The 23,371-nt window shown below is 41.8% G+C and overlaps 4 protein-coding genes across 5 annotated transcripts; all 4 read left to right on the top strand.

Annotated features, from left to right (window-relative positions):
• Nucleotides 1–744: 744 nt before the first annotated feature.
• Nucleotides 745–5,476, top strand: LOC120045559 (matrix Gla protein-like). 2 transcript variants are annotated; one of them, XM_038990463.1, is made up of 5 exons: nucleotides 745–845; nucleotides 2,849–2,943; nucleotides 3,047–3,076; nucleotides 3,313–3,415; nucleotides 4,939–5,476. In XM_038990463.1, exons 2-5 carry the CDS (start codon nucleotides 2,883–2,885, stop codon nucleotides 5,087–5,089), a joined length of 345 nt encoding a protein of 114 aa, XP_038846391.1. In that variant the 5' UTR covers nucleotides 745–845; nucleotides 2,849–2,882; the 3' UTR covers nucleotides 5,090–5,476. The 2 variants fall into 2 exon arrangements, with proteins under 2 accessions (XP_038846391.1, XP_038846390.1); XM_038990462.1 differs by having other exon boundaries at nucleotides 772–845; nucleotides 2,852–2,943.
• Nucleotides 5,477–9,464: 3,988 nt separating this feature from the next.
• LOC120045558 (osteocalcin-like) lies at nucleotides 9,465–11,226 on the top strand. Its single transcript, XM_038990461.1, has 4 exons — nucleotides 9,465–9,611; nucleotides 9,834–9,881; nucleotides 10,057–10,150; nucleotides 10,894–11,226. The coding sequence occupies exons 1-4, from the start codon at nucleotides 9,551–9,553 to the stop codon at nucleotides 10,994–10,996; spliced, it is 306 nt and encodes a 101-aa protein (XP_038846389.1). The 5' UTR covers nucleotides 9,465–9,550; the 3' UTR covers nucleotides 10,997–11,226.
• Nucleotides 11,227–11,980: 754 nt separating this feature from the next.
• On the top strand, nucleotides 11,981–18,403 carry LOC120045557 (WW domain-binding protein 11-like). Its single transcript, XM_038990460.1, has 12 exons — nucleotides 11,981–12,149; nucleotides 14,262–14,348; nucleotides 14,606–14,637; nucleotides 14,731–14,824; nucleotides 14,942–15,138; nucleotides 15,263–15,396; nucleotides 15,494–15,645; nucleotides 15,755–15,994; nucleotides 16,150–16,272; nucleotides 16,485–16,766; nucleotides 16,891–17,076; nucleotides 17,353–18,403. Exons 2-12 carry the CDS (start codon nucleotides 14,285–14,287, stop codon nucleotides 18,000–18,002), a joined length of 2,154 nt encoding a protein of 717 aa, XP_038846388.1. The 5' UTR covers nucleotides 11,981–12,149; nucleotides 14,262–14,284; the 3' UTR covers nucleotides 18,003–18,403.
• A 319-nt stretch (nucleotides 18,404–18,722) lies between these two features.
• On the top strand, nucleotides 18,723–21,795 carry LOC120045556 (probable ATP-dependent RNA helicase DDX47). Its single transcript, XM_038990459.1, has 11 exons — nucleotides 18,723–18,871; nucleotides 19,201–19,294; nucleotides 19,447–19,635; nucleotides 19,728–19,799; nucleotides 19,893–20,083; nucleotides 20,202–20,318; nucleotides 20,418–20,564; nucleotides 20,698–20,835; nucleotides 20,961–21,031; nucleotides 21,127–21,256; nucleotides 21,344–21,795. Exons 1-11 carry the CDS (start codon nucleotides 18,737–18,739, stop codon nucleotides 21,527–21,529), a joined length of 1,470 nt encoding a protein of 489 aa, XP_038846387.1. The 5' UTR covers nucleotides 18,723–18,736; the 3' UTR covers nucleotides 21,530–21,795.
• Nucleotides 21,796–23,371: the final 1,576 nt, after the last annotated feature.

Genomic DNA, 23,371 nt, shown 5'->3' with positions numbered 1-23,371 from the left:
ACTGTATCCGTCCGGCTCTTCACCTTCTGTTTGTTTCCCTTTGGGCAGGTCTGGTTTCACGGAGTTATTCCTAGAACATTCCAACTTAAGTGAGGTTACATAAGGAAACCTTAAGTGAGATTGCATAAGGGATTTATATTCTCATCTGAGCTGAAATCTAAAGAGGTTATTACATACAACCAACTATAGAACTATACTCAAATAGCCTTAGATATATGATTAGTATAATAAATGCATCACCCCACTATGCAGTTAAGAACAGTTTTGGCAGTCAAAAACATGAAAGGACAAGGACTGGTACTACAGTACAAATTCTACATTACATTTTTGTAAAGTGTTGATGATAAATAGTGGAGTCAGTCCGTGTGGAGTTTGTATGTTACTTGCTCTTTTCATACCATGCTGTCATGTTGGTAAACAGCAGTAAATATTGTCAGGTAGCTGTGATAGAGCAGGTAACTCCGCTACTGGCCTTCCTCTCTATTCCTCTCCTCCATCCCTCTCTCGTTCTCTGTTTACACCCTGTCTGTTTTGCTTCATTCCACTCCACCTTTCCATAATCTGTTTTTCAGCGAACGTGTGAGTATGTTTATAGAAGAGAGAGGGAGAGAGTGAGTTGTGTGGTCTGATTGAGGAGGTGGAATGGGCTGATAGTAAGAAGAAGGGAGGAGAAAGAGAGAGGGAGGGCTGAGAAAGAGGGAGTAGGGGGAAACAGACGGGTGGGGGGAGAAGAGGTATAAAAGCCTTGCTATACAGAATAAAGAAATATCCCCAGAGAGAAAGAGAGAGAGAGATTGTGAAAGAGACTTTACCAACAGAGTTGACACCATAACTACCTTCTTAGGGTAAGTACAACTATCTCATAGGTTTATAGCTACATAACAATATACTATCCACAATATACTAAAAACAAGATATACATTTGATATTGGTAACTTTGACATAACTCTAACAGAAATCCCATAAAGGAGGTTAATGTTTAGGTGTAAATACTGGCTGTCACTTTTTGCAGCCTAGAATTAAGTGTAACTGTAAATAACAAAACATACAGACTTTGATCCATTAAAATAGTGATACAGTGAGATGCATGGGTACAGCCTTCAGTTTGTTTGATGTGCTACTGAGTGCTGAGTGAATAGGGGTCATTAGCCTGGTGGTGCAGTTCTGTGGGTTCGTAGCATCCTGCATGGTAAAGTTTTTTTCCAGTGAGGTGAGCACATTCTGGCCTGGGGGGAGGTCTCAGGGCCTACTGTGTGCCCGCCAGGCTGCAGACGCGCATAAAAGGCTGCAGACGATGCTGTCAGCACCTCACTAACACAGACACACACCCACTCCTTGATATCCTCGTAACCGTTTTGCCTGTAAGGTCTGTGAGCGCCCTCCCTGTGGGCCAGCTGTGCCCCATGCCTGGGGGGTGACGTGTGCCGTTGGGTATGTAAAGGAGGGGCGTTGCACCAGGTTGTTATCCAAACCCTACAAACACAGGAGGCGACAGAGAGGGTCTGCCATGGGGCACATGGATGTGGGTGAATGTGGGGGTTTTTGTTCAGAAGGTTGGGGTCTTGTTGACATCTGGGATGGCTATTTGTACAGGTGTCAGAAACCTGGCAAGGTCACTGTGTGTGTGTGTGTGTGTGTGTGTGTGTGTGTGTGTGTGTGTGTGTGTGTGTGTGTGTGTGTGTGTGTGTGTGTGTGTGTGTGTGTGTGTGTGTGTGTGTGTGTGTGTGTGTGTGTGTGTGTGTGTGTGTGTGTGTGTGTGTGTTTGGTTTTCGCCAGACATAATGGGAACCATGCTGACACCAACGGTCAGCATGGTGGTGGTAGTGTGATGGTTTGGGGATGCCATGCTGCCTCAGGACCTGGATGAATTGCCTTAATAGAAGGAACCATGAATTCTGCTAAGTATCAGAGAATTCTACAGGAGAATGTCAGGCCATCCGCCTGTGAGCTGAAGCTGAAGTGCAGCTGCGTCAACACACAATCAAATCTACATGAAAATGGCTAAAAAGTAACACATTTGAAGTTTTGGAATGGCCTACTCAAAGTCCAGACCTAATCCCAATTGAGATGTTGTGGCAGGACTTGAAACGAGCAGTTCATGCTTGAAAACTCACAAATGTCGCTGAGTTAAAGCAGTTCTGCATGGAAGAGTGGGCCAAAATTCCTTCACAGCGACGTGAGAGACTGATCAACAACTACAGGAAGTGTTTGGTTGGAGTCATTGCAGCTAAAAGTGGCACAACCAGTTGTTGAGTGTAAGGGGGCAATTACTTTTTCACACAAGGGCACTCACTGGGTGTTGCATAACTTTATTTATGAAATAAATTAAATATGTATGTAAATGTTTTGTTATTTGTTCACTCAGGTTGCCTTTATCTAATATTAGGTTTTGGTTGAAGATCTGATAACATTCAGTAACATAAATATTCCAAAGTAGAGAAAATTAGAAAGGGGTAAATACTTTTTCACACCCTCGTATGCCCATAGAAACTCTGTCTGTACTTCCTGTCTGTACATCACGAGGGACCCTAAAATCCAGTCACACAAAAATAACATTGGTTTTGGGAATTTGTTTTGCCCTCTACTCTAGAAATACATAAATGTATAGGCCTATATATTACTATTTTTGTTGACATTGAGAAATAGTGTGTAGTCAATGGATTTATGGCTGCGTTAACATGTACATGAACCCACATACAGACCCATGTAGAATCTTTACCTCCAGTTCACTTGTTTATAGCTGTCACAGTCCCTAACGTACAGTAACGTCATGCGTTCCCTCCATGCCTTCTTTCTCTCATGGTGGTGGTGGTATTATGACACATTTTAACATCAGTCTTCTCTCCAGCAGACCAAAAGACCGACAGACAGCCAGAGTGAGGATGAGGACTCTCCTCCAGTGTGTGGCCCTGTGTGTCATTATCTCTCTCTGCATCTGCTACGGTACATTTCAACAAATCAACACTACGTCAATTCAGAATCTTTTTAGTAAACCTGGTGATCTACAGTGATAAGTCACTAATAACTTTCCTCTTATTTTCCACAGATTCTCAAGAAAGCACAGAATCCTTTGAAGGTGATTGACCTTCAGATTCTTATGGCAGTAAAACATTCCCACACATTTGATGTATTATAAAAGCACTATATTTGTACATTTTTTATTTTATTTCATCTGATTTAGAATTCCAGACTAACTAGGCCATTCAGTGAATTCAATATGATTTTGTCAATGAAATCTGTATGCCCGCCCCTGTTGAGATGGGGGTAATTTCTTCTAATAAAATGGTTTTATTTAATTCCATTGCATTCCAGATGTGTTTGTCAGTCCATACCGAGCCAACTCATTCATCAACCCACAGAGTCCACAGAGGGGAAGTGCCTACAACACTCCATCAAGAGGCAGCACTTACAGGAGGTACCACACACACGATCACTGGCCTACACACAATACCCCATAATGTCAAAGCTGAAATGTCTTGAATCAATAACTATTCAACCCCTTGTTATGTTAAGCCTAAATAAGTTTAGGAGTAAAAATGTGCTTAACAAGTCATGTAATAAGTTGCATGGACTCACTCTGTGTGCAATAATAGGTTTTAACATGATTTTTGAATGACTACCTCATCTCCTTACCTCACACATACAATTATCTGTAAGGTCCCTCAGTCGAGCAGTGAATTTCAAACCCAGATTCAACCACAAAGATCAGGGAGGTTTTCCAATGCCTCACAAAGAAGGGCACCTATTAGTAGATGTTGTTTTTCTGTTTTTAAAGTACACATTCAATATCCCTTTGAGCATGGTGAAGTTATTTATTACACCTTGGATGGTGTATCAATACACCCAGTCACTACAAAAGATACAGGCGTCCTTCCTAACTCAGTTGCCGGAGAGGAAGGAAACCGCTCAGGGATTTCACAATGAGGCCAATGGTAACTTTAAAACAGTTACAGAGTTTAATGGCTGTGATAGGAGTATCTGAGGATGGATCAACAACATTGTAGTTACTCCACAATACTAACCTAATTGACAAAGTGAAAAGAAGGAAGCCTGTACAGAATACAAGTATTCCAAAACATGCATCCTGTTTGCAATAAGGCACTAAAGTAATACTGAAAAACAAAGCAATTAACTTTTTGTCCTGAATACATAGTGTTATGTTTGGGGCAAATCCAATACAACACATTACTGAGTACCACTCTCTGTATTTTCAAGTATAGTGGTGGCTGCATCATGTTATGGTGCATGTAATCGTTAAGGACTGGGGAGTTTTTCAGGATAAAACATTTACGGAATGGAGCTAAGCACAGGAAAAAAATCCTAGAGGAAAACCTGGTTCAGTCTGCTTTCCACCAGACACTGAGCGATTAATTCACCTTTCAGCAGGACAACAACTTAAAACACAAGGCCAAATCTACACTGGAGTTGCTTACCAAGAAGACAGTGAATGTTCCTGAGTGACCAAGTTACAGTTTTGACTTAAATCTGCTTGAAAATCTATGGCAAGACTTGAAAATGGTTGTCTAGTAATGATCAATAACTCTTTTGACAAAGCTTGAAGACCTTTGAAAAGAATAATGGGCAAATATTGTACAATCCATGTGTGCAAAGCTCTTAGAGACTTACCCAGAAAGACTCACGGCTGTAATCGCTGCAAAAGCTGATTCTAACATGTTTTGACTCAAGGATGTGAATGCTTATGTAAATTGATATTTTTGTATTTAAATGCCAATATATTTGCTAACATTTCTAAAAACATGTTTTTAGAAAAAATATCAATTTAAACCATTTAAAATTCTGGCTGTAGCACAACACAATGTGTAAAAAGTCAAGGAATATGAATACTTTCTGAAGGCATTGTAGGCCTCTGTGTTCTTTGTTTATCTGTGTTTCATAATGGTTGACTGTGATTGTAGTTGACTTGTGTCTGTGTTTCAGAACAGTGAAGTCTCCAGCGGAAAGGCGCTCAGAGACATGTGAAGACTACTCTCCCTGTCGCTTCTTTGCCCATCGCTATGGTTACCAACTGGCCTATCAGAGATATTTTGGAGCCAGGAATCCAGGCACGACGGGGAGCCGTGGATTCTGATTCCCTGTCCATCTTATCATAGCAATTATTCCTGCTATTGATTTACTGTACGCTCATTCAACACACTCTGACATTACGTAACAGGATATTGGTTCGGTGATGTAACAGTAAAAGAGATGTGACAAATATATGAAAACATATCAGTAAATCAATTACGAATATAGTGAGCAATATTCTTGCGTATTTATATAATTCAAGCTCCATTTATTGTATAACTTTATGGCCTACTCACAATCACCACACCCTCAAAGAATAACTGCTTTCAGAAATCTGTTCGTGAAGATTAGCTTCACACCCAACTCCATTGTTCCCTTTTTCCATCCACACTAAGACAACAGTCTTTGTCTAACCCATATGTATTTATATGTATTAAAAAGTGTTTTTGAAGAGTTTCTTACATTCATTGTCTAAATCCTATGGGGTCACGATATTCCTCAGAGGGGATTAGTAACCTTACTTGTGGGCTACAGAATTCCACCTCATTTGGTTCCACGTGTTGTCAAATTTCAGCTGAATATGATTTTGAATAGGGAGCAGATGTGTGAACGCTAATAGCTGTCCCAGTTTGACTAGTGTGGTAGCAACAAATCAGAAAAATGTAGTGTGGAAACAATAAAAGCCAAGGGAAGCTACATTTTTGCACCAGCATGACAACGTTTGCACCTGTTTTTAAACTGTAAGTGTAAATGATGTTCAAAGTCAGTTACTATTTGTTTGATTATCCAGTAGTTTGTATGGCCTCATCTTCCACTTTTGGAATGTAAATTTATATATTTTTGGCCATTTTTTCCCTAACTTTTGTAAATGGGAGCATCAATGGTATCAATAGAAAATGTTCATTTCCAGGTCACATACAAAAATAAGTAGTCAGCTGGTCACTGTTTTTGTAGACAAGATGCAGCTCCTTAACCTACCATAAGAACCAGAGGTCATCTGAACACAGTGAATGTCAGTCTCTAGAAGAGGAGAGAGACACAAGCATCACACTGGATCTGGTCAGGCACACCCACGAACAGTGGTGTAACGTACTACTTAAGTCGTTTTTTGGGGTATCTGTACTTTACTTGACTATTTATATTTTTGACAACTTTTTATTTTACTTCACTACATTCCTAAAGATAATATTGTACTTTTTACTCCATAGATTTTCCCTGACAACCCAAAGTCCTCCCTACATTTTGAATGATTAGCAGAACAGGAAATTGTGAAACTCACTCACTTATCAAGAGAACACGTGGCCATCCCTACTGCCTATGGTCTGGCGGACTCACTAAACACAAATGCATATTTTGTAAATAACGTCTGAGATTTGGAGTGTGCCCCTGGCTATCCGTACAATTTAAAAACAAGAACATGGTGCCGTCCGCTTAGTTTATTATAAGGAATTTGAAATGATTTATACTTTTACATTTGATACTTAAGTATATTTTAGCAATTCAATTTACTTTTGATACTTAAATACATTTAAAACCAAATACTTTTAGACTTTTACTCAAGTAGTATTTTACTGGGTGACTTTCACTTTTACTTGCGTAACTTTCTATTAAGGTATCTATACTTTTACTCAAGTGTGACAATTGGGTACTTTTTCCACCACTGCCCACGAATGGGCAATCATATTGATGTTTTTTGTGTGATTCCGCAGAACCAAAATGTTCATAATTAAGGCTTTGCTAGGATAGATTTCTGAACTTTGTCCCTACATGGAGGAACGACACCAGCACTGACCCAGACGCTGAAATTACACCCCGAATTGTCAAGGCCACTTCAGTGGCCCAGAAGTCCGACATGGAAAGAAAGTGAGAGAGCAAAATATAGAGGGAGATTTCCCTTAAGGATTGAGGTCTATACATAACGCTACATTCTGCAATGCTGTCAAGCAATAATGTGCTACTTATTAAGAAGTGGAACATGAGTGAGGAAAAGGCAACGAGTAATAGAATAGAATGGAGCAGAATATAATAGAATGGAGCAGAATAGAATAGAATGAAGCAGAATAGAAAAGAATGGAGCAGAATAGAATGGAGCCGAATAGAATAGAATTTTGTTCTACTTCAGTAGTTGAACAATTTATGTGTTTTAGTTTTTATATGCCTATCAATGCTCCATACAGGCACTGGATATACCATACCATGTGTATTACTGGTGAATGAATATACAATCAACAATCAATCTAAAAATTGCTTTCAGTTTCTTCACTGTGGTTTGCTATAAAAAAGCAAAACCTCTGATCAAAAGTCTGTCACAAAATGACGGATGGCGTTTTCTCTTCTTGTTCAAATAGTATCATATGGTTTTATCAACCAGTAGTTAGTGGTTTGAATAGGATGTCGTGTGGGCATGCTGTAAAACTCGGACCTCTTGAGGTTGTTTGGTGGTACTGCACATTTAAAGGAGTGTTGTCTTTATACAGTGGGGTCTAAAATTATTGACACCCTTGACAAAGATGAGCAAAAATGACTATAAAATAAATAATTCAAATACTGAGCTATATTGTATGCTAAAAAAAATTGGGACATTTTCAATCTCTATTTTCATGTCATCCAACAAATGTAAACGCCTGGAGTTTGCTAAACAGCATTGTCACTTGTATTGGAATCAGTGCTATGGTCAGATGACATGAAAACAGAGCTCTTTGGCCACGTACACCAGTGGTGGGTTTGGCGTCGAATTGAGAATGCATTAGCAGAAAAGAACCCCATACCAACTGTAAAATATGGTGATGGATCTTGAAGGTTATGGGGCTATTTTGCTTCCACTGGTCCTGGGGCCCTTGCTGAGGTCAACGTCATCATGAACTTTACCCAGTACACAGACATTTTAGCCAAAAACTGGTTGCCTCTGCCAGGAGGTTGAAACTTGGCAGCAAGTGGATCTTCCAGCAAGATAATAACCCCAAGCACATGTCAACATCCACAAAGAAATGGTTAATTGGCTACAAAATCAACATTTTGGAATAGCCATCTCAGTCTCTAAACTTGAAATCCATAGAAAACCTGTGGTTTGAATAGAAGAGGGCCGTCTATAAGCACAGAGGAAGGATATCAAGGATCTGGAAGGATTATGTATGGAGGAATGGTCTAAGATCCCTCCCAACATGTTTTCCAACTCATAAAATAAAATGCCTCATTGCCATTATCCTAGCAAGGTGAGGTATTGAAAGGTATTGAAAACAGGGATGTCAATAGTTTTTAACCCTACCTTTTTGAGAAAAAAAGTATTACTTTAAACAAAATCTCTTTCTCTGAAGAATTGTATTAGCATTGGTGTAAAGTACTTAAGTAAAAATACTTTAAAGTACTACTTAAGCAGTTTTTTGGGGTATCTGTACTTTACTATTTACATTTTTGACAACTTTTACTTTTACTACATTCCTAAGGAAAATAATGGACTTTTTACTCCATACATTTCCCCTGACACCCTAAAGTACCTGTTACATTTCAAATGCTTAGCAGGACAGGAAAATTGTCCAATTCACACACTTATCAAGAGAACCCCCCTGGTCATCCCTACTGCATCTGATCTGGCAGACTCACTAAACACACATGCTATGTTTGTAAATGATGTCTGAGTGTTGGAGTGTGCCCCTAGTTTTCCGTAAAAAAAATCTAAATAGTGCCGTCTGGTTTGCTTCATAATATAAGGAATGTGAAATTATTCATACTTTTACTTTTGATACTTAAGTATATTTTAGTAATTACATTTACTTTTGATACTTAAGTATATTTAAAACCAAATACTTTAAGACTTTTACTCAAGTAGTATTTTACTGGATGACTTTCACTTTTACTTTAGTCATTTTCTATTAAGATATCTCTACTTGTACTCAAGTATTACAATTAGGTACTTTTTCCACCACTGTCTATTAGTATAAAATAATAGCATTTCCAAATTTTTTTTTGCATACAATTTAATTATTTATTTCATCTTAATCAAGGGTGTAAATTTCGGCCCCCACTGTAGGTGTGGGAGTTATTAGAGACATGTACATATGTTTTTACAACAGTTAAGTATAAAAGGTGTAACACAATTTTTTCATGGGGTTTTTAATTTTTTTTTTTTTAAAGCATGACCTCACCAAAAAATATGATGAAGCATAAATGTAGAATGTTTTTTTGAATGTTTAGAATATATGCAAAATGATTTGAGAATTCAGGGTGTGTGTGTGTGTGTGTGTGTGTGTGTGTGTGTGTGTGTGTGTGTGTGTGTGTGTGTGTGTGTGTGTGTGTGTGTGTGTGTGTGTGTGTGTGTGTCTGTTCACTCGTGCCAGTGTACATTTGCTGTTGTTGTGGGTGTATGATACATGATTCCTCAACCAATCACAAACTCAAGATATTGTGAGGGTCATAACTATAAACTGAGTGTGTGTTCATGTACTGGTGAGAGAGACAAGCAAGACAGAACAGTCTAAATCTTATACTTGTTGATCGTCCAGATCGTGAACCAACAGCAAAGAGAAAGATGAAGACCTTGGCCATCCTTGTCCTCTGTGCTCTGGCATGTGTGTGCCACTCTATTGGAGGTAAGAGCAGAGATAGAGCGACAGCGTTAGTCAAGGTTTTGCACCTTTGCAAAATGTGCAACTATTTTTTGAATTTCAGCATACATGGAATAAGGAAAATAATCAAATAAATAATGAAACTTCATATAAATGTTAAAGAATAAATAAAACATGTGCATGTTGTAATTGTGTTTTCAGATCGAGATGATTAATCATGTACAATACTGTTTCCTCTCTACACAGACTCCTCTACCTCCACTGCCTCAAAGCCTGCTAGTGACAAAAGAGTGGGTAAGAGACATCAGTAGGATAATTGGTACCAGAATGGCAGTGGTCTGATTGTGTGTACTGTAATGTTGATGACCAGTCGTAGATGCACTGAACATGGTTATTCTAAGTGCAGTGTGATTACACTTGTTTATATTTCTCTCGTTTTAAAAAGTGAATATGTTCTATGACCTTACAGGTGTGTTTGTTAAGAAGGACCTGGCCTCCACTTTGGTGCGACAGAAGAGAGCCGGCACTGCCCTTGCAGACTTGTCCCTGACTCAGCTGGAGAGGTACAGTACTGTTCTGTTGTCCCCCGTCTGTCATATGATAGCCTGGCACACAAGGTTGTTTTTCTACAAGGTGTCGAAAGCGTTCCACAGGGATGCTGGCCCATGTTGACTCCAATGCTTCCCACAGTTGTGTGAAGTTGACTGGATGTAATTTGGGGGGTGGACCCTTCTTAATACACACTGGAAACTATTGAGTGTGAAAAACCCTACAGTGTTGCCATTCTTGACACAAACCGTTGCGCCCGGTACCCTGTTCAAAGGCACTTAAATCTCTTGTGTTGCCCATTCACCCTCTGAATGGAACACATACACAATCCATGTCCCAATTGTCTCAAGGCTTAAAAATCCCTCTTCCCCTTCATCTGCACTGAATGAAGTGGCTTTAACAAGTGACATCAATAAGGGATCATAGCTCTCACCTGGATTCACCTGGTCAGTCTATATCATGGAAAGAGCAGGTGTTCTTAATGTTTTGTACACTCAGTGTATGTGTTTTGCTGTTAATCAATGTTTGTATGGGAACAAGCATAATTTCCACTTTATTTAAGATTCATTTAAGATTAAATGTGCTCAAATATTCAGGGAATTTGCTGTTGTTATCATGGAGTGAAATGTTAATTATATAAGCCTATTTCTTCACACTGGATAATATCCAGATTTTCATCTGGGGTTTTTTCTTCCCCCTTTCTTTTTTCACCTCTTCCTCTTATTTTATGGAAACTGCCCAACCCCTTCGTTCCCAGTCTGAGGGAGGTGTGCGAGCTTAACTACTGGTGTGAGAACATGATGGACACAGCTGGGATCATTGCTGCCTACACCGAATTCTATGGACCAATCCCATACTAGATGTCAACCCACTGCACAAACCAACTTCCATTCTGCAAGGCTTTTTGGAGAGAAATAGTTGTAATGTTCTGAGGATGAAACATCTGAATAAATCTAAATAAATGAAGTATAAATTGATACGGTGTTAGAGGGAGAGCGAGAGAGAAAGAGAAAGCGGACAATGAGAAGTTATTAAAATAACTATTTTGGTAATATTCTGTAGTGTAGTACGGTCAATAAAATTATCTAACCAATGTGTCTTTCATTAAATTATTTCATATTACATAACAATATTCTAACAATGTTATAACATGATACATTGTGTGAGATCTGTCATTTCCTTAAGGGAACAAATGAGAAACAGATTAGGCTACACACGAATGGCGACCTGAAGAAATGACCTCTGTGGTATCAAAGGCTGGTAAAGACCTTGATACAAAAATAGTGGAGCAAAAAGTTCCATTGGCTTGACATTACTGACTTTGTTTATTGAAATATTGAAAGAGAAAAGTTACATGTACAGATCTTCAGCACCTTCATGAATATGACAGCTGAAAACATTTAGACTACATTGAATTTGATATTGCATGAACAAACATATCTATCTATCTGTGGTGCCTCTGTCGAAACAAAGACAAGTTCAATTGCATAAATGATCCCAAGGCTGGAGCATTTAACTTGTCATCACTGTCAATAATGTTCGTATTTATGTAAGGTCATCTTGCCTTAAGATTAGTGTAACCTAGCCATTCTACCCAAAAAGATATGTGTAATACAATGCAAAAGGCACTCACCTGCAAGAGAACTTGGTTGAAGCGTAGGCTATTCGTAACAGTAGCAGTAGCAAAGGTAGAATGTTCACCCAAAACTGCAGACATGAAGCAAAGACTTTGAGTGCAAAACTGCAGTCTACTTGGTCAGCCACTGGGGGGGGCTGAGCGTATTTTGTTTGACCTTTTCTTTGGCGTTTTCGGTTTATCTCACACGAGACTTCCGCCCTAGCTCGCGGCATTCAAAACATGGCGGACTGCATTAATTAGCCAAAAGCGTTTATGTCTAAAAGGGTATTACATAAATTAGTTTGATACAGGCAACGACATTTATAGTTGACCATTTACCCGATTGGAAAGTAAGAGAGGGGAAAGCACTGCCCACAGTTTTCACGTGGATAAAGGTAGAGTCAATTCAAGTTCATCGAGCTAGTTGACTGTCTAATTTAGCTAGCTAACGTTATGCTGATGTGACATTTGCAGACTTTGGTGATATAGCTACCGTTGGTTACAACATTTGCCAGCTAACTAACTATTTAACATTTAAGTAAATTAATATTGGCGAGTATTTGCATCGTCTAAAGCTAGCTAACATTAGAACTTGTACAGCTTTGCTAGCTAATTTAGCTAATGTTGTTAGTTTGGACTAGTTAACGTATACTTCTGACTAACTGCTATTCAAACAATAATTGTCTTGTGACATTGTGCTGGGAGACGAACTTGTATGTACAAGTATGTTTCCCAGCACAATGTCAAAAGGCAATTCTTTATTGGTTTAATCGCAGCAAGAGAGTGAAAGTTATTTATAATAAGGACCTCTCTGAAATGGATGGCCCTCCCTAGAGCAAAATATATTTTACCTAAACCCTCCCTGAACGCAAAAAACGAGTGACCCTCCCCTATACCCAAAATAATAATTAAAACAAAGTGGATAGCAGAGAACATGTCTACCGTTTACTCTCACTTCTTGGACAGACCAGAGCATTAAAGATGAATATTTTTTAAATTACGGGCTAAGAATGAACATATGTGTTTATCTCATCATATTTCTCCAATGCCAAATCAATGTGTCTTGTTTGCAATGAAACTGCCCCCGTTTGCAAATAATAAAATCTGAGACCTCATTAGGAATCTGAGCATGGTGCTTTCCAAAGTTAGGCCTAATTTATGACCCCAGACAGAGTAGACCTACCGACTCAGAAAAATGGAAGCTTTAACTGCTCGCTACTCTTCTTCTGTAGCTCAACCCAACGAGAGGTCAGAAGTGTTTACCTAAAAGCTGTCTGGTTTTAAACATCTTATATTGTATAGAAAGTGAATAACTTAATCAATTGATAGTGACAGAATTAGATTACTTCCCAAGCAAAGGAATTTATTTGTGTTCTTTATGCTAGAAACAATGATATCCCCATATACATCGGAGTCACGTCTTTCCTGGATATTTTACAGCTTGTTTCTAACGTAAAGCATCGTGGACCAAAGCACTCGTATAGATCACTTTATATAATCATATTTGTTTTTTCTTTTCTGCCATTTTCTTTAATAAAAAGCAGGCCTATGGCATACCGTCTCATACCCCATCAATTCGAGTCTTGGTTTTAACTTAGCCTACCTCCGTGTCAGTGAAGTGCTGTTATTTAAAGAGTGGATGGAGGAATCGACCAACAAATCTATTGACATAGCAGCCTATAGCCTAAGTGAGTCTGCCAAACATGTAGGCCTACCTCTTATTTCTTAAATAGGCTCCAACACAAAGCCCTCTTGTTGTTATTAAACTAATTAAAATTAAGAATGTTGAAATGAATGCCTACTCGAATTTGCCTACTTTCAGCACAATGAGCTGTCCATTTTCCGATTGATTGTGCCGCTGCTTCGTTTCAGCACCACAATGTAAGTTACTCAAATCTGGCTTATTGTGAGGTCAATAACTCTGATAAATAGGCCTACTTCATCATTAATCAAATCAATTATAGTAGTAGCAAGCTATAAAGGTTGACCTCCGGTCCGCCTCATCTTCTCGCTCTCCTTCTCAAACTGAACTGAACATAGGCTATAGCAGTGTTTCCCAAACCTGGTCCTCTAATACTCCCAACAGTACACTGTTTCGTTGTGGCCCTTGACAAACGCACCTCATTGAGGGCTTGATGATTAGTTGACAAGTTGAATCAGGTATGCTTGTCCAGGGTTACAATATAAATGTGTACTGTTGGGGGTACCGGAGGACCAGGGTTGGGAAACACTGTTCATGCGCAAGAGTATGTTTTTTGGAAGAAGCTTCTGACTCTCCCTCTGAACTGCCACTGTAGGCCTACACAGCACAGCATTGGTTAGGCATCACACAAAACGTTTTTTGATCAGCAAGAGCAGAGCAGGCTGGGGCTCATGGTTGGAATATCCATTGCAGTGTGTAATGCAGCCTAGTTTTATTTACACCATCCCAGCAGCTATCTTATATAACTTATAGATTTTTATTTTCTCCTGATTCCAATAAGTTGATACTGTATCTTCCCTGGCAGGGTGAAGGAGACGCGCCATCACCATGGGGCGACGTTCAACCTCCTCCACCAAGAGTGGGAAGTTCATGAACCCCACCGACCAGGCCAGTAAGTAACGTCATACCCTTTCCGTCATCATGTGACCTCTCACATCATACGTTCACCTCAACTTGCGCATGAACACATCAGTGGACACCCATTGTTACTTAAGCTTCAGGGGATCTCATGTATGTGAAAGGAAAATCATTTCAGTGTCTGTTATTGAGCTCAGCAGCACTATGAACAATAGTAAATGCATCAACGTAGAGGAGCTGTCAGGTAACAGTTTCTACATCAAACTTAATGCGGTGCCTTTTCCTCTTCAGGGAAGGAGGCCAGGAAGCGGGAGCTGAAGAAGGTAAGACCTTGGCTGACAAGTTGAATGTCAATGACAGGTTGACTTTGTATTCTGTCTATAAAACTCACTGCGCTCTTCTTTGCTGCGCCACAGAACAAGAAGCAGAGGATGATGGTGAGAACAGCTGTACTGAAGATGAAGGACCCCAGACAGATCATCAAAGATATGGAGAAGCTGGATGAAATGGGTGAGCCATTGCAAACGGGTTTTAAACAAGGTTGTGCATTTATTTGTCTTCCAGAAAGATCTTGCTAATAATTTTATTTTCTCCTGTTCACATCTGTTCTGTTTTTTTCTGTGACAGAGTTCAACCCTGTGCAGCAGCCGCTGCTGAATGAGAAGGTGCTGAGGGACAAGAGGAAGAAGCTACGGGAGACGTTTGAGCGCATCGTACGTTTGTACGAAAGAGAGAACCCAGACACTTACAAGGAGCTACGCAAACTGGAGCTGGACTATGAGAGCAATCGCGGCAAGCTGTCACTCTACTTCGACTCAGTCAAGGTGTGTATGCTATGCTGATGAACATGTATAAATTGCACAGATAAACCGAGCAGTGCTGAGATCATGTCATAATTGTTGCTGTTGTTCACTACTCACTCTTTCTATTCCTCGCTCTGTCAACTAGAATGCTGAACTAGTGGAGGTGGATAGCATCCCACTCCCAGAGATGCCCCACGCCCCCTCCAGCATCCTGATCCAGGACATCCCCCTGCCTGGGGCCCAGCCTCCCTCCATCCTGAAGAAGGGCTCCTCGTTTAGGTGGGCAGTCCCCTGAATTTACAGTGCTGTCTCAGTATCATTCCTGTGAACCATACCACAACCCTACCAACTGTTCTGTAATCTCCCTCTTTCTCAGTAAGGGGATCAGTGCCTCCATGTCTGCAGCAGTGGCAGGCGTCCCTCGGTTACCCCCTGGTAGGAAACCCCCAGGTCCCCCACCTGGCCCCCCACCGTCTCAGGTCCTGGCGCTGTACGCCTCACGCAGGGCCCAATTCGCAGCAGATGCAGGTACTGCACACACACCTCACTACTGCATGTTTGTACATGGGATCAGGAGGAATAAATATGCTTCATTCTACTTTCTCATCCAAATCCACCTTTCTCTGCCTACAACCAGATCTGTCCAACCAGGCCTCTGACATGGAGAAAGCCATGGACACTATGCTGATGGGAGGAGAGAGGGACAGTGGGAGCGAGAGCGAGGGAGACGATGGCGAGGAAGACGACAGCGACTCTGAAGAGGACAGTGAAGGAGATAGGGATGAAGGAGACGAGGTTGACAAGAGGATGATGGTGGACCGGCAGGAGGTCGATAGAGAGAAGGGCAGAGAGGAGGACAGAGGGGACAGACATGCAGGTGAGAGGCGGAGCCTTGTCCGCATATGTGCTTGCTTGATCACCCCAAGTGTGTTGGGTTCTGTCTTCAAGTCTGTGCACTGCTTGGTGTTGTAGTTTAAAGAATGACAACACAGATATGGCGTTTTACACGAGGTTGTGTGATATGTTTTACAGGACGCAGTGTGCGGTTTGCAGACATGCCCCCCTCAGCACCCAGGGAGAAGAGCAAGAAGAAGAGGATTGTGAAGAAGAAAAAGGCCATCACTCCTCTGCAAGCTATGATGCTTAGGATGGCAGGTACTGTATCTTCTTCAGTCTGCACACAACACCACTACCACACTTCAGCAGGACTTGTGATGCAGATGAATGATTGGATTGTTGACACTATTTTGGAGAATGACCTTTAAAGAGGTTTGTATTCGCTTGAGGATGATTTCTCCATGGGAACTAGGTTATACTTTCTTCTTTCATCCCTTTCTCACTCATCCCCCTTTATTATTTGTCTACAGGGCAGTCCATCCCTGAAGATGAAGAGGAGGAAGAGGAAGTTGAGGAGGAGTACACTGACTCTGACTCAGACATCGAGGATAGGGGACCACCAGGCGACAACCAATCTCATCTTATACCCAATCAGCGCATGCCTCCACCCTCTGGACCAATGGGAGGACAGCAACCACCTCTACACATGCAGGGTCCACCAGGAACAGGGCCTCCACCGTTGGGACCACCCCCAGCTCCTCCAATGAGGCCTCCTGGTCCGCCCTCTGGCCTGCCTCCCGGCCCTCCACCCGGTTAGTTGGTTTTATGTGTAGTAATGATTGGAGTACAGTATCATCTTGTGTGACGTTGCTTCATTACTATTAAATTACTTAAACAAAGCACTATGATGTGATATGTCTTGTTTGCCATCCTAAGGTGCTCCCCCGTTTTTGAGGCCACCTGGTATGCTAGGTGGTCCAAGGGGACCGATGCCCCGCCTACTGCCCCCTGGACCCCCACCAGGTCGTCCCCCTGGCCCTCCCCCAGGCCCCCCTCCAGGTCTCCCTCCTGGTCCTCCACCCCGGGGACCCCCACCCAGACTGCCTCCCCCAGCTCCCCCAGGTATGTGTGGATGCGTGGATGTATTTTTGTGCCTTTTATAGGAATTACATATGACTTTGTCCCTTCTCCTTAAACACGGAACATTGTCAAAACATACATTTTTTTTTAACATAACTACAGTTCAGCAGTACGCAAAGTTAACAGTAATAAAAATATATGTCAGCATGGCACATACCTCAAGCTAAAATAAATGTAAAATGTATTTTGGGCCGCAAAGCATGGGAATAAAGCAGGATTTTCCCCCACTCTAATCTCCTCTCTTCTTCCTTTCTGTAGGTATCCCCCCTCCACCACGATCTGGCCCCCCACGCCAACTCGCCCCTCCCCTCTCTCTTTTCCCCCCGCCGCTTAACTCCAACATACTCAGCGCTCCCCCCAGCATCGTCCACCGCCAGAAACCAGGCTCCAACCCAGATGGCTCCCATAGCAACCCCAATGCCTCCATGCTGCCCCCTCCTTCCATGCCTATGTCCATGCGCCCAGGGATGCAGATGCCCCCTCCCCCGGGGACAAGTGCCCCGCCGTCGGGCACAAACCCCACCAGCCACCACCATGCACCAACCATCGAGAAGCGGGCCAACATCACCTCGGTCTCAGCCGGAGGCAGCAATCTGGCAACAGGCCCGGGGAGTGGCGGAGCCACCATCTCAGCCAAACCCCAGATCATCAACCCCAAGACAGAGGTCACCCGCTTCGTGCCCACGGCGCTGAGGGTGCGCAGGGATAAAGGGGCTGGGAGTGGAGGAGGGCCTATGGAAAAGAGAGGAAGAAGAGAGGAAAGGGTGGGAGGCCAGAAGCAGCAGTCGATGGCTGCCCCCATGGGGTCAGCCAACCCTACTCAGATGGGCCCAGTCTCTCAGCCCAACATGAAGACCAAGGACCAGATGTATGAGGCCTTCATGAGGGAGATGGAGGGACTCCTCTGAGACTGACAAGGGCTGCGGGGTGAAAAGGGTGGGTGTGTTGAGAAGGAATGAACAGTAGGGGCCATGAAGAAAGTGTTAGTGATACCGTCAAGCAGATGCTGTTCAGAAACACATTGGTTCCTCTAAATGAAGCAGAAAGGCTTTGTTTTTCACAATGAGACTAGAATCTCCTCCCTACCAACTTACTGTACATGGCTATGATAATTTGGCTCAATCTTTGTGAAAAAGCTAGTGTTTTTTTATGACTGTCAAATGTTTATTTTATTGTTGAACTGAGAAACGGGATGGATTTCATAGAAAGAAGGGGGGTTTTGTCGGGTGTTTGTAGGAAAATCCAAATGAGTGTGTATATGCTTGTCTGAAATGGTTAGACCTGCAACTAAATAAATACTTAAACTCAATTAACTATTTTCAGTCCAATATTTTTTAAAGCATATTTTCATAAATCAGACTACAAATTCATAAACCACCATGATGAACAGGCTCGTTCAGCAGGATGCAACGTTTTGGATCATTCAGATGGAAGAACTATGTAGGATAAGGAATCACATCAGCTCTATTCATGGAATTTCTATCTGCAACGTTCGACAACTGAATATAGTCTAAACATAGCAATTAATTTAATTGATTTATGAATTCAGCGGGGAACATCAAGTCCCAGAAATCTTAGCATTAAATCTTATCCATTTCCGTACATGCGCACTTTAGCGTAGACGGCACGTTGGCAAACAAGCATGGCGGACGACTCGGAGAAAAGTGTTGAGATAAAAACAGATGGTGCAAAGGATGAAGATTCGAGTAGAGATGATGATAACAGTAACGTCAATATCGCTGAAAAGAATGAGCCAGTGAAGACCTTCAAGGATCTGGTGAGTAACGTTAGCTAGCTAAATGGAAATGGTGGTTAAGCTTGCCGGCTTGGAAGCGAGCTAACGTTAGTTAACAGCACATCAACAAACCAACCTACCGCTGATAAGTTAGCAAGTTAACTGTCTTTCAACCACCAACATACAGTTCAACATCCTACGGTTCACCAGGTAGAGAGCTGGGTACAGCTGTGAGATGATGTGATGTCATTGACAGACATTTAAAAATGGGGCGCGCATTCAGCCATGCGATTTGTGTAGATGTGTAACATAAACTCCATATTCTAACGCGTTTACATATTTCTGCTATGGCATGCATCTGTTTAATATAGGGTGTAACTGAAGTGCTGTGTGAAGCTTGTGAACAGTTGGGGTGGAAGACTCCTACAAAGATCCAGGTAGAGGCTATACCTGTAGCCTTACAAGGTGAGTTAAGTTGGATGGAGGTGGTTGAATGTTCTTGTTTGTGCCATGTATAAAACGGTTGGTAAAGACCTGTCTTCTAGGCGGAAGGTCTCATGTCTGTCTGTACAATCACGATGCACTTTCACGATGCACTTTCTTCTCTCCTATCTCAGGAAAGGATGTAATTGGCTTAGCAGAGACCGGCTCAGGGAAGACCGGTGCGTTTGCTCTGCCCATCCTGCAGTCACTCCTCGCTTCCGCTCAGAGGCTGCACACACTCATACTCACCCCCACCAGAGAGCTGGCTTTCCAGATAGCAGAGCAGTTTGAGGCCCTGGGCTCCAGCATCGGAGTCAAGACTGGTACGTGGGCATTGGAAGGAGTAGAAACATATTTGAAGGAACTCAAGTGTCATGTGACTGTTTTAACTCGCTTGTCTTTTTTTCTGTTTCAGCTGTTATAGTTGGAGGAATTGACATGATGTCCCAATCCCTGGTCCTGGCCAAGAAACCTCACATTGTCATTGGTGAGAAAATAACTTAATCCCTTTCAGTTGCATAATATGGTACCCTCTTTTAAGTGCATTCCTGGTTGATACTAATCGTGTATGTCATAACAGCCACCCCCGGGCGGTTGATAGACCACTTAGAGAACACAAAAGGCTTCTCACTGCGAGCGCTGAAGTTCCTGGTGATGGATGAGGCAGACCGGATCCTCAACATGGACTTTGAGACTGAGGTGGACAAGATCCTAAAGGTTATTCCCAGAGACAGACGCACGTTTCTCTTCTCTGCCACCATGACCAAAAAGGTACCCACATAATAGCCCCTATTATCTATTCCTTTTAGTTCTTCATTTGAGACTTGTCAGAGTATCCCTAACACCTGGCCTGTCACACTAACCCTTCTATGTCTTTATATTTACCAAGGTCGCAAAGCTGCAGAGGGCAGCTCTGAAGGATCCAGTTAAATGTGCCGTTAACACCAAGTACTCAACAGTAGAAAAACTGCAGCAGTACTACGTCTTCATACCCTCCAAATACAAGGTACTTGAAGTTTGATGTTCTAATGGTAATTGTTCTTGGAGAAGTCAGAAGCTGTGTATGGTTAGTGTTGGATTGTAAGTTAACTGGCTGTGTCTCCAGGATTGTTACCTGGTATCCATCATCAACGAGCTGGCTGGGAACTCCTTCATGATCTTCTGCAGTACATGTAACAATGCCCAGCGGGTGGCGCTGCTGCTCAGGAACTTGGGCATCACTGCCATCCCCCTGCATGGGCAGATGAGTCAGGTACCCCCCTTATCCAAACACTACTGTCTACCAACATACTCACTCCAAATATCATACTCTAACACTTCCAAATGTTTTACACATCAGTGGAATCTGCATGTATAGATAATAAATGTCTTTCTCTGTTGGTCAGAACAAACGTCTAGGGTCGCTGAACAAGTTCAAGTCTAAGTCTCGCTCTGTGTTGCTGGCGACGGACGTGGCATCAAGAGGACTGGACATTCCACATGTAGACTGTGTTATTAACTACGACATCCCAACTCACTCAAAGGTATCAGTCTTGCTTGTGTGGATGTTTCTCCCTGGTCTGCAGTCTCTTCAATATTATCACAAATGAGGGACCCAACCGAGCAACTTTAGTGGCATTTTATCATGTGTGTGTGTGTTTGTACTCAGGACTACATCCACAGAGTGGGGCGAACTGCAAGAGCAGGACGGTCTGGAAAATCCATCACATTTGTCACACAGTAAGGGCCACCTTTATGCTCGCTCTCAACCAATCTTATTAAAATTGGTTACTTCGTCCAAAGATTTTCTTCTGGTTGACATATTGACCTCTCAGGTATGATGTGGAGCTGTTCCAGCGAATCGAAACTCTGATTGGCAAGAAGCTGCCTGCCTTCCCCACGCAGGAGGAGGAAGTGATGATGCTGGTGGAGAGAGTGAGCGAGGCGCAGCGATTCGCCAGAATTGTGAGTCTCAATCAGTGTCTTTTCAGCAATGTCGTCATCCATTGTAATAGCTCTAAAGTCAGTCACGATAACCTCTTTCCCTCTCAGGAAATGAAGGAACAAGGAGAAAAGAGGAAGAGGCCCAGAGGAGAAGAGGGGGATGACACAGAGCAGTCCAGCGGTGTGAGGAAGAAAGTAAGAGGTGGTGCTGGTAGTGGTGGCGGAGGGGGGGGAAGAGGTGGAGGAGGAGGAGGAAAAAACCGTGGCGGAGCAGCATGGAGAGGAGGACGTTAAAGTTGCCAGTAGAGTAACACAATACTGTACATATTGTCAGATACTATGTCATTTTCTCCTTGATATAAAACATCTATGGTTATTAACAGAGGCCGCTTTCTTTACAACCACCACATCATGGAGACAGGCTATTTAATTACCAATGACTTGTTCAATTTCCTAATCAATATTTCCATTTGTAATAAAATGTTTATGTAATATCAAGATCATGTTCAGTGAGTTGTGTTGTGTTCACAATTTGATAATAAAGCTTTGGTCAACATGAATGGAATCCTGATATGAGAATATCTTCATGAATTTGTATAAAACCTTTTGAAAGTAGATTAGCAATGCAAGTGACATGAACAGGGTTGAACTATATTTGTGGAATAATGGTGAAAATAGACTTTAAACCAACAATGACCTATATTTCCCGGAAGATAATGGTACAAATATGCCCCACCACTTTGAACACAAGATGGGGGTGTTGCATATCATGATATCTAACCAGTTACTCTGTGGTAGCTTATTGTAACATTTGTACCATGTCAAATATCACTCCATGCAATACCTAATGAACATACAAAACACTTTAGATCGTTATTTGCATCAACAGCGTGTTAATGACAGAAGGGACAAATACGTGCCCTGATCATAATGATTTAATTGAAAGGAAATTAATTAGAACACTTTTTTTTTTTTTCATGTTGAGGGTCCGGTTGAAGATGGTGTCAGGAACAGGTGGAACGATGGACCAGAAATCATTCCTCTGAAAATAGTTGGTTTTCTCTGGGGGTCGTTATTTTTAGCCAATAGGAGGCGAGGGTGCTAGAGACTGCAGTGTGAGAATCCAATTGTGTTTTAGCCGCATCTAGTAGGCGTGTGCAGTGCATAGACTTTCATAACTAGATATTATATTCACCACATGTGGCTTCAGAATAAAACATGATTTGTATTTGTTTATCATTAGACGTCTGTTTGTCAGAGGATATCAACACTGTAGAAAATACAGCACGTAAAGCGTCACAATGCGCTATTGGTCAATATTCATGTCTGCACAACCCATCGTAGGCGGAGTAACAGCGGTCAGATCTGTTCGGTTGAGGGGCCCAACCATAGGGGCAGTGTCTTTGGTGCATACCAAAGCCTAGACAGATGCCTGAATATCAATTGTGTTGTTGCACAAAGTGTTATTACAGAGGGAGGTCGGTCTATTCGTGTGAACAGTTGTCCTCGTTTCTTCCCTCACAGCACCAGGTAAATTACCAGCTCTTTTAGGAATAATTGTAATTCTACATGGTTACATTAGCAACTTGAAGACTGTGCGGCTGGATGGATTTAGGCTAAATAGCGTAACTGTGGAGGTACTAGCAATGATGTCGATATTTTACGTTCAGGACTATTACCCAGATACATTACCCAGATACGTTGAATTAAAATATGTTAAAGGCATATATTGCGTTATATTTATTGAAGATTTTAATTGAATGAAATTGAAATTATGACTTTAGAGATGTTGCTACACCAAAATTGACTCCCTTGACCAGTAGAGCTCTGCATGATTTCAGATGGTTTTTGTTATTATCAAAGTGGTTAAATGTCAGATAACGTGCAGCTATCTGAATCTATGTGATCTATAATAGCGATATAGGTTGTTCAGGGACCAGCTGATCTAATAAATACATGTTTATTGTCTATGTTGATTGTCATGTGTGGCAAGATTGCGTACCATTCACAACACCGTTACACCAGCGCGCGAGATGGCTCTAGTCAAGTCAGCGTAAGACTCGTGTTATTAAACGAGTCAACAATGTAGCCACCCTGTCAGGCAAATCAACAACAACAAAAATACAATTGATTCTG

Source organism: Salvelinus namaycush, chromosome 4, assembly GCF_016432855.1.
Source record: "Salvelinus namaycush isolate Seneca chromosome 4, SaNama_1.0, whole genome shotgun sequence".
Classification (NCBI taxonomy): domain Eukaryota; kingdom Metazoa; phylum Chordata; class Actinopteri; order Salmoniformes; family Salmonidae; genus Salvelinus; species Salvelinus namaycush.
This window is presented reverse-complemented; position numbering and strand designations above follow the sequence as displayed.

What these genes read in the sequence shown, in the direction of transcription:
- LOC120045559 (XM_038990463.1), top strand. Translation starts at nt 2,883, where the DNA reads ATGAGGACTCTCCTCCAGTGTGTGGCCCTGTGTGTCATTATCTCTCTC. An exon ending in CTCTCTCTGCATCTGCTACG is followed by an intron (nt 2,944 to 3,046) that starts GTACATTTCAAC and finishes TATTTTCCACAG; the next exon opens with ATTCTCAAGAAAGCACAGAA. An exon ending in AGAGGCAGCACTTACAGGAG is followed by an intron (nt 3,416 to 4,938) that starts GTACCACACACA and finishes TCTGTGTTTCAG; the next exon opens with AACAGTGAAGTCTCCAGCGG.
- LOC120045558 (XM_038990461.1), top strand. Translation starts at nt 9,551, where the DNA reads ATGAAGACCTTGGCCATCCTTGTCCTCTGTGCTCTGGCATGTGTGTGC. An exon ending in TGTGTGCCACTCTATTGGAG is followed by an intron (nt 9,612 to 9,833) that starts GTAAGAGCAGAG and finishes CTCTCTACACAG; the next exon opens with ACTCCTCTACCTCCACTGCC. An exon ending in TCCCTGACTCAGCTGGAGAG is followed by an intron (nt 10,151 to 10,893) that starts GTACAGTACTGT and finishes CTTCGTTCCCAG; the next exon opens with TCTGAGGGAGGTGTGCGAGC.
- LOC120045557 (XM_038990460.1), top strand. Translation starts at nt 14,285, where the DNA reads ATGGGGCGACGTTCAACCTCCTCCACCAAGAGTGGGAAGTTCATGAAC. An exon ending in TATGATGCTTAGGATGGCAG is followed by an intron (nt 16,273 to 16,484) that starts GTACTGTATCTT and finishes ATTTGTCTACAG; the next exon opens with GGCAGTCCATCCCTGAAGAT. An exon ending in GCCTCCCGGCCCTCCACCCG is followed by an intron (nt 16,767 to 16,890) that starts GTTAGTTGGTTT and finishes TGCCATCCTAAG; the next exon opens with GTGCTCCCCCGTTTTTGAGG.
- LOC120045556 (XM_038990459.1), top strand. Translation starts at nt 18,737, where the DNA reads ATGGCGGACGACTCGGAGAAAAGTGTTGAGATAAAAACAGATGGTGCA. An exon ending in TATACCTGTAGCCTTACAAG is followed by an intron (nt 19,295 to 19,446) that starts GTGAGTTAAGTT and finishes CTCCTATCTCAG; the next exon opens with GAAAGGATGTAATTGGCTTA. An exon ending in ACATCCCAACTCACTCAAAG is followed by an intron (nt 20,836 to 20,960) that starts GTATCAGTCTTG and finishes GTTTGTACTCAG; the next exon opens with GACTACATCCACAGAGTGGG.